At 39.0% G+C, this 10,000-nt stretch overlaps 1 protein-coding gene across 3 annotated transcripts in view; it reads left to right on the forward strand.

Annotated features, from left to right (window-relative positions):
• gnb1l (guanine nucleotide binding protein (G protein), beta polypeptide 1-like) overlaps positions 1-10,000 on the forward strand; it is a 35,502-nt gene that overhangs the window by 4,782 nt on the left and 20,720 nt on the right. For 2 of the 3 annotated variants that reach the window (XM_060883878.1, XM_060883880.1), the window contains one exon: positions 9,274-9,429. In XM_060883878.1, coding sequence (XP_060739861.1) covers positions 9,320-9,429 — 110 coding nt within the window. In that variant the 5' untranslated portion in view covers positions 9,274-9,319. Of the gene's footprint in view, positions 1-9,266; positions 9,430-10,000 lie in introns of all 3 variants that reach the window. The other variant, XM_060883879.1, reaches the window with a different exon arrangement.

Genomic DNA, 10,000 nt, shown 5'->3' on the forward strand with positions numbered 1-10,000 from the left:
AGCCACCAGGAGTGTGGCGCTAATGCGGTAGCCACCAGGAGTGTGGCGCTAATGCGGTAGCCACCAGGAGTGTGGCGCTAATGCGGTAGCCACCAGGAGTGTGGCGCTAATGCGGTAGCCACCAGGAGTGTGACGCTAATGCGGTAGCCGGCAGGAGTGTGGCGCTAATGCGGTAGCCGCCATGAGTGTGGCGCTAATGTGGTAGCCGCCATGAGTGTGGCGCTAATGCGGTAGCCGCCATGAGTGTGGCTCTAATGCGGTAGCCGCCATGAGTGTGGCGCTAATGCGGTAGCCGCCATGAGTGTGGCGCTAATGCGGTAGCCGCCATGAGTGTGGCGCTAATGCGGTAGCCACCAGGAGTGTGGCGCTAATGCGGTAGCCACCAGGAGTGTGGCGCTAATGCGGTAGCCGCCAGGAGTGTGGCGCTAATGCGGTAGCCGGCAGGAGTGTGACGCTAATGCGGTAGCCGCCATTAGTGTGGCGCTAATGCGGTAGCCGCCAGGAGTGTGACGCTAATGCGGTAGCCGCCAGGAGTGTGACCTTAAAGTGGTAGCCGTGAGAAGTGCGAGTCTAAAGCGGTATCTCAGGTGTTTGACTCTAAACTGGTACCTGTTCAGTTTATTAATTCCTCAGTAAATGTTGCATTTTTGTAATCTCAAGGATCTGGTTATTTATGAATGGCGGTGTGTGTAACCGGCGAGGAGGCGACGTCCCTCCCTCCATCCCGACTCTGTACGAGGGAAGGAATGCGTCCGTGATCTTTTGAAGGCCCACGTTAAAACGAGAGCCCCTCCCCCAACCCCCGCTCAGATCCGCTGTAAGGGGCCGACGGTAGCGTGCGTTTGATCTGAAGGTCGCCAGCCCCTCGCCGGTGTTGAGAGATACCTGGCTGGCAGGCCTCGTCCTCATTTAATAACACGCAGAGGGAAGAAGGGAACTGGCTTTCTCATAATTAGGGCCTAATTACCCAGCGGGTGTTGAGAGACGACTCGAGACGAGACAAACTGCCTTTATCCACAGACTTAGAGTCAGATTACTGGAGCTGTCTTATCTGTTCCACACAGAGGAAAGAGAACCTCAATATTCCCGGCTTTCTTTTCGTCCGCTAGCTCCGTACACCATCCCTCCATCCCTCCATCATGTGGGACACACAGACATTAGCAGGAGTGGAACTTTATTAGTCTTTTTTTTCTTCATGACGGAAAGCTTAATTGTCGGCTCTTCGGACAGATTCGCCGATTGTCGATATTGTTATTAAAACGTCTACAGATTGTGATCCAGCAGGTTCGTGGAATCTCCACTAAAGCATTCGAGTTCCATGTTTCGACGTTTTCAAGTCAAATTAGATGCTTATTACAGAGAGTTTTGACTAAAAAGATGAGAAAATATGACGATAAAAATACAAATTTTTCATCACAGTTCTCGAAGAAATTAAAACGATGTAATTAACAGTGAAAAGGAGAAAATGTTTTGGAAATCTATGATTTAAATTTATTTATTTTTTTTACATTTTACAATTTTTAAGTATAAAAGTTCAGATTATTTTTCAGTTTATAATTATTTAAAAAGTAAATATGTCCTTTAATAATATAATATTCTAAACTCTTTATGATTATGTTTCTGATTAATTTTTGTACATTTTAAAAATATCTTTGAGGAAGTAATAGGTATTTATTTATTTATTTATTTATTTATTTCCACTCACTACATTCCACACCATATTTCCAGAATTTGGAGATGTGATGTTTTACCCCAAGATATTACTTTTAAAAGCTTATGCGAATTTATATTTTCACAAATGAAAAGCTCCAGTCTGCTATTGAATTGAAGAACCTTATAATTCTGTGAGCTTAATTTGTCGAGGCTGCGTGTCTCCATTTGTCAGGGAAAAGCCTACCGGCATTAGACTCGTATTATTAATTTTATAACTACATAAAAGATAATTACAGAGGAATTAAGGATTTAAGTGGGAGAATCTGTTGAACTAATTTCACTTTGATGAGAAACAAATAATAACCCGTGCGATGTTAAAGGTGGTTTTCATCTAAAAGGTAAACGTCGACATTGCCCATGTTTCTGTTGGCAGGAAGTGGACTGTGCCACTTTTGTGGGAAGGGAAGGAGGCATGAGTCTAGTTTCTGCCAACAGAAATACTTTTACATGTCAAATTTGACATGATTTGTTCAATTTTATTATGCTCATAAATGTATATATAGCTGATAAAACAGGAGTGGGCGGAGTCTAACTCTTATCTAAACATAGTATTGTTCTTACTCCAGAAGATCATTTATTACTGTAATGGGACAAAAACTAAGCACCAGGAAACAATATGCTAATTTACTACTTTAATTGGACAATATGCTAATTTACTACTTTAATTGGATAATATGCTAATTTGTTACTTTAATTGGACAATATGCTAATTTGTTACTTTAATTGGACAACATGCTAATTTACTACTTTAATTGGACAATATGCTAATTTGTTACATTAATTGGACAATATGCTCATTTGTTACCTTAATTGGGCAATATGCTAATTTGTTACTTGAATTGGATAATATGCTAATTTACTATTTTAATTGGACAATATGCTAATTTGTTACATTAATTGGACAATATGCTAATTTGTTACCTTAATTGGGCAATATGCTAATTTGTTACTTTAATTGGACAATATGCTAATTTACCGTTTTAATTGGACAATATGCTAATTTGTTACATTAATTTGGACAATATACTAATTTACTACTTTAATTGGACAATATGCTAATTTGTTACTTAATTGGATAATATGCTAATGTGTTACTTTAATTGGACAATATGCTAATTTACCGTTTTAATGGGATACAAACTAAGCTTTATGACTTTACTAGGAAAAAAACATAAAATGTGGGTTTATAGAATAGTGATGCATACGTGGTTGCTTTTGGGGTTTGTTTGTTTGTTTGTTTGTTTGTAATCAGGCTCAAATTAGCAATGAGTCTTGTAGATTTAAACAATTCCTGGAAAACTAGTTAGTGTTTAATGCATCAAATGGTTTTCAAAGGGAATGTAACGTTAAGTCAGGGTTAAATAATACTACTAAAAGTATGTTTGAGAGTTCTGTAGAGAAATGAACAGTTTGTGTAAGAAACTAATCAATGACTTGATGGTGTGATGAAGCAGGTTCACTGATATAAAAAAGTTTATTAGTTTTCAATACCATAAAAATTTTTCAATAAATCATTTTTTTTTATCTATTTTTATCTAGTTGGAGAACCTCAATATTCCCTTACCGGCTTTCTTTTCGTCCGCTAGCTCCGTACACCATCCCTCCATCCCTCCATCATGTGGGACACACAGACATTAGCAGGAGTGGAACTTTATTAGTCTTTTTTTTCTTCATGACGGAAAGCTTAATTGTCGGATCTTCGGACAGATTCGCCGATTGTCGATATTGTTATTAAAACTTCTACAGATTGTGATCCAGCAGGTTCGTGGAATCTCCACTAAAGCATTCGAGTTCCATGTTTAATAAGTCAAATTAGATGCTTATTACAGAGAGTTTTAACTAAAAAGATGAGAAAATATGACGATAAAAATACAAATATTTTCATCACAGTTCTCGAAGACATTAAAATGACATATTGGTGCTGTTTGATATTTATTCATTAATTTGTTTTTTGTTTTATTATTTTAAAAAAAAATTAAAACAATGAAAATCAGAAAATATTTTTAAAATATCTCGTTTTAAAATTTAAAATTTATGTTTTTATAATTTTTTACTTTAAAACATTAAGATCATGTGAGTGTTTTTTTTTTTCAGTTTATAATTATTTAAAAAGAAACTATGATGTCCATTGATAACTTTAATATTCTCTCTGATTTTCTGATCAATTTTTGTACATTTTGTACAAAAAAAAAAAATATTTTATTTCTTAAAATTCTTTTCTCTTTTTAATTATTTATTTATTTTCTCTCACTACATTCCACGCTATATTTTCAGATTTTTGGCATTATGTACTAAGCTACTGTATAAAGTAGTTTATAGAGACAAGGGATGCGTAATGGTTATAAATAGAGGTTTTCTGGCCCTCGTGCTACTGAAGACCTAAAGTGCACCAGTTCGGATGTGAGATTTCAGGGCCGCGGTCTACATATTTTAAATAGATACACAATTCTTTTCGACTCCTATGTATGTAAGCAGCATTTTTGTGTGTTTGTGCTTCTTTCTCGCCGGACCACTCATTTGTTTGCTTTGTGGCCTTTTCACGTTTCTGTGAACAATTGAAGGGTTTTGCTAACAGGAGATTGAGTGACAGCTTGTCACGAGCTTGTTTTGATAGTTCGGGTTTGTACACAGCGTGTTCCTTCGTTTTCAGTTGATAACCACGAGTGCACTATTGTGCAAGCAGGCAGCCTTAAACTGCTGACTTTGACTTACTGAGATTGAGGAAAGCGACGTGAGGGAGCAGCGAGAACGAGCACATTCCTCAAATCCACGAGTCTCGCTGACGTTAAGGACGAGCGGGTCTTCAGTTTGACTCGTGTTTAAAAAAAAAAAAAAAAAAGCATAAGAAAATTCACAGTCGCAAATTATTCACGTAGCAGGACGGTGGTTACAGCTGAACGGTTCTTATTGAAACAGAAATAAATTTCAAATTTCTTTATCGGATTCTTGGATCGATGGAACAAAAAAGATAAGGAATAAAAAGCTTCCTGTCGTATTAATAATTAACGAGTAACGTAGAAAAGAATACTTACATATACCATTATATCCCAAAGTGTTTTATTCCTCTCATAATGCAGAGATTTGTGTTTATTATTTAACACACTACTAATCATACTTTTTTAAAATTTATTTGTTGACGCACTGAATTCTGTGAAACCTTCTTACTTACCTTTAATGCAGCTATAAAACATTTCGTACACGTCTTGACAATTAATTAGAGAAGAAATTTGAGATTATGAAATATAATGATTATCACGTAGCCTCTCTTACGCAATTATCAATCAGCAACCTTTCGCTCTCTCTCCCTCTCTCTCTCTCTCTCTCTCTCTCTCTCTCTCTCTCTCTCTCTCTCTCTCTCTCTCACTCTCTCTCGGAAGAAACTTGTGATGTACTTTCTGATAGAGTGCGTGCTTTTTTCCAGCACCTTGGTGCACGAGGAGCCACACAATAAGGGCGCCTTAATCCATTACTAAAGCCAGCCAAATCCGCCCTGTCATACTAACTCCCTCCTCTCGCAACACGCACACTCCGCCGCTTCGACACAAAGCTCAGCTCTTTGGCAAATGGATGCTAAAAGGATAAAAAAAAAAGAAAAAAAAAAAAGATGAGGCAACTGTTGCCAGGTTCCCCCCCCACCCTCTTTTTTTGATTCAGTACAGGAGAAGTGCCGATGGCACTTCAAACGACTCGAGTGTGGGCACAGCCAAAGAAAACATCAGAAAAGGGATTTTTTTTTTAAGCAGCAGCAGGCGAGGATCTGTACAGTGTGTGAATGACGCAGTGTTGTGTTCAGTTAACCTCAGTTAAGCGCTCTATGGAAGGGAGATTTAATTTCACCTCGAGTCTCTGAACCCACTCGCAATCCTTAAACGGGCTCCAGAGAGGTTGAACTCCAATCGTCATGGCTTCTAATTTCAGACAACGCACACACACACACACACACACATTCTTGTATTGTGGTACTTGTAGACCACAATGTTCTTATAAACACAGCAATGCATAAGGTCCCACACACCAAATGGGCCAAAGCTGAACTAAAAATGTCCATTTTTTTTTTGTTTGTTTTTTTTTTGTTTTTGGGTCTTTACAACATTTTAACAATTACTGTGTAAACAATATCATAAAAAATGTATGCAAACTTATATGAACACTTGTATTATTTGGTCTCATATTCATTAATATGACAAAAACAGACCTATGCACACATGCAACCTCACATCATACCGAGGTAAAATGAGCCTTACGTTTACAATACGGGGATCAGCATCGTTGCATCCATTACTACTATTTTCTTTTGGTCCCTACAAGCATGGTTTGTGTCTTAGCAGGTCCCAATAAAGTAATAAACACAAACTGATTAACACACAATCCCTGATCCCTTTTAGTAGGTTTACCTTTTGTGTTGTGGATGTATGTGTGTTAATTTGTGTGTTTAGTTACAGAGAAATTTTGAAAAAATGTTTTTTTCCAAGTATTCTGTGTATCCACGTGTGTGTGTATATATATATATATATATATATATATATATATATATATATATATATATATATATATATATATATACATATACACATACATACATACATACATACATACATACATACATACATACATACATACATAATGTCTGTGTGTGTGTGTGCTTTTGATTTAATCTCTTAATGACGTCTTCCTTCTTTTCACATACTATCCTTATGGTGACTAAAGGAACATTTCTGTCCTCATAAGGAAAATGCATTAAAACGAACTTGACGATCATTTCAGCTTTGGTATATTTCACGTGTGTGTTTTTTGTCATGTCATGTACATATGAAACCATGTGTTACCATAAGTACTGCAGTACAAGCAAGTCTTTCTGTCTCTACACGGAACAAAATATGTTGTTGGAACAAAAATCCTGGTCCTCGAAAGCGAAGTACATTTAAAACGTTTATTTGCGGTGTTTGTAATTTGAGATGGTGGTGTTTTGTGTCACTTTATCGTTCTTATGAAAGAACACGTTCCCTAAAAGTATTTTTGTAGTATACAGAGGACCCTAGGGCTGTTTATGTTGTGTGTGTGTGTTCATTCTCATGTTACTGTACATTTGAAAGTCTGTGGTCCCCACAACTGCTGTAATACAACAATATATGTTTTTTAATGTGGACCAAAGACGTTGTCTAAACCAAAATCCTGGGCTTTATAAATTCTATACATTTATATAAATGCGCCTTTGTAACATGAGCATCATTTGTAACATATGTTTTCTGTCACATTGCCTTACGTACAGGACTAGACATTCCCCAAAAGTACTACAATGTGTGTGTGAAAGCGTAGTCCACTGTACAGAGAACTGGGAAGTCGTGGCCTAATGGTTAGAGAGTTTGACTCCTAACCCTATGGTTGTGGGTTCGAGTCTCGGGCCGGCAATACCACGACTGAGGTGCCCTTGAGCAAGGCACTGAACTCCGAATTCTGAGTATGGGTCACCGTACTTAGCTGTATGTCACGTCACTTTAACACCCTGTATGGAGATGGGTTTTCTCCTTGTTATCGTCATTTTCTGGGGACCTTGTTGTGGACAGAAATGTAATGTATGTGGGTTTAAAAAACGAGGTCCCCACAAGTGCTGCAATACCAATATGCGTCTAGGTTTGTAATAATCTTTATGTAGAATCGGGGAAATTGTTGACACAAAAATCTTGTCCTCATAAAACAAACAACGGTGTGTTTTCTGTGACAGTAATGTACTTACAAGTGCGTATGTCTGTACAAGTACACATAATGCAAATGTGTGTGTATGATTGTATTAATGAGGACCAAAGATGTTATTAGGGATAAAAATCCTAGTTCTTATAAGTGGATTGTATTAAAATGGACTGGTGAAGTTGTTTAATTTATCTACGTTTATTTGTGTGTAGCTTCATATGTTGATGCGATTTGAGACCACAGTACAAGTGTGTGTGTGTGTTAATTTATCTCTTGATCTGAAAAAGTTCACTTTATTTGCCAAACAATAAGTAATGAAGTGAATTTTCTTTAGATCAAAGGCATAAAAGGAGTTTGTATTATTTGTCGTGTCTGTTTTTTTTTTTGAGACCACACAAGTGCATAATGCTAGTACATGTGATGGTGTTCATATTTATTTATTTATTTATTTATGAGGACCAAATCGGGCTGCGGACGAATCTTCTGGTCTCATGCTGAAGTGTCAGGTAGTACCAGGTAGGATATAGGAGAATGCTGGAGTGCTTGGCTCTTAATTAGGAAGGTAGAGCAGAAAGTAGGCTCCGCTTGACAGGTTAACACGCACAATTTAACCACTAACCTCCCAAAATGAGCGCCAGTGAAATAGCAGAGGCTCCGGTTTCAGGGACAGGGCCAAGGGTGATCGAGAATCAGACGCCACAAAGAGGGATCTTCATTAACTTTCCTGATCTGTATCTAAAATCTCGCCTATATTGGATGCCACTCAAGAAGAAAGCTACCATTCTGTCTCTGTCTCTGTCTTTTGTTCTTCCTCCCTTTTTCACTCGTGCCGCATGCCAGGTCCTCTTAACTCCTTTACAAGCCGTCACGGAAAGAAAATTCACGAGCAGATGTGCCGTTGTCTTTTTTGACACACGCTTTCTGTCTGCATTAGTGTTGTGATTGGCTGCGAAACCTGCCGCTGGTCACAAAGGCAGAGTCTCGGCCTGTTTACAGTAATTAAGTTGTCTCGCACGGTGATTCATGACACATTGAGTAAGAGCTGTTATCACGTAGAAGGAAAAAGAAAAACCCTGTACAGATTTCTTCCTCTTTAAACCCTCGCCGGCTTTATTTTTATTTACAGTTTCGTCTGAATCCCCAGGCACTAAGCCAGCCCTGTTTATAAATGATTAACAATCAGAACAGGCCACGTTTTCTGTGCAGGAACAAGTGCGAAAGCGCTTAAAAGTTAAGCCGCTCCAGTTTGTTTGTGTAAGCACGGTTGAAGACGAATTTAAGGACTCGTTAATGCCGTATTAATGAGGACGGCTGAGCGAACGCTTCTGGTGCTAATATTTCAAATTGTAAGTGACTGTTTTTTTTCTTTATTAATCAGGAGAACTAGGGGGGGCACGGTGGCTTAGTGGTTAGCACGTTCGCCTCACACCTCCAGGGTCGGGGTTCGATTCCCGCCTCCACCTTGTGTGTGTGGAGTTTGCATGTTCTCCCTGTGCCTCGGGGGTTTCCTCCGGGTACTCCAGTTTCCTCCCCCGGTCCAAAGACATGCATGGTAGGTTGATTGGCATCTCTGGAAAATTGTCCGTAGTGTGTGATTGCGTGAGTGAATGAGAGTGTGTGTGTGTGTGCCCTGCGATGGGTTGGCACTCCGTCCAGGGTGTATCCTGCCTCGAAGCCCGATGACGCCTGAGATAGGCACAGGCTCCCCGTGACCCGAGGTAGTTTGGATAAGCGGTAGAAAATGAATGAATGAATGAATCAGTAGAACTGATTGTACTCAGTGTGTCATATTCGGGGCCGTATGTTTATTGTACGAAAAGGTCCTGAAAAAATGTGACGCGCTTTTATTTATTTATTTATTTTCTGTTGCAGTCTGCGAGATCTCCATGCGCTGCTTCGTAGAGGTTCGGACCCGACGATGGCTCGTCCTCCCCCGGACCCCGTGTTTACTCTGAGGGGTTCGGCTGCCTCTGTTAACACGCTTCACTTTCACTGCGCTGAGGCGGGGCTTCCGCTGCTGTTCTCCGGGTGAGCGTCTGTCAATCACAGACCGGACTGACGTGATTGGATACGATATACACACCTTACACTTTATACACACTTTTGAGAGAGTTCATTTCAGTGCACAGACAGACAAAAGTGCGAAACTTTGTTATTACGTCGTAAAATATGTTAGCCAATCAGGTCCAATATGCAAATGAAGGTAATGTGTGGGATGTTGGGAATGTTTTGAATTTGCATTTTCATAGATTTGTCTATATGTACAAGTGTAGCAGCTTCTGTACCTTTTTAAGGATGTTTAGTAACAAGAAGAAAAAAAACACGTACACAATTGACGTTTTCTGAAAAATTAGGACTTCCCAAAAACAGGCAGTTCAATGATACCACAAGGAAAATCTGAGGTTCTTTTACCGTTGATTTCCGGTGCCGTGGCTTTGCTATATATCAGAATATTTTAACCCCAAATCCTGGTCGCCTCTGTCAAGAGTTTGTGACTTGACGTTGATGAACCTTTCAACAATAACGATACCACACTTTTATTCAAATCAGCACAAAAACTCTACTGCAGTCTGAATTAAAGACACCATCTACATTCACA

The sequence above is a fragment of the Tachysurus vachellii genome, chromosome 12 (assembly GCF_030014155.1).
Source record: "Tachysurus vachellii isolate PV-2020 chromosome 12, HZAU_Pvac_v1, whole genome shotgun sequence".
Taxonomy (NCBI): domain Eukaryota; kingdom Metazoa; phylum Chordata; class Actinopteri; order Siluriformes; family Bagridae; genus Tachysurus; species Tachysurus vachellii.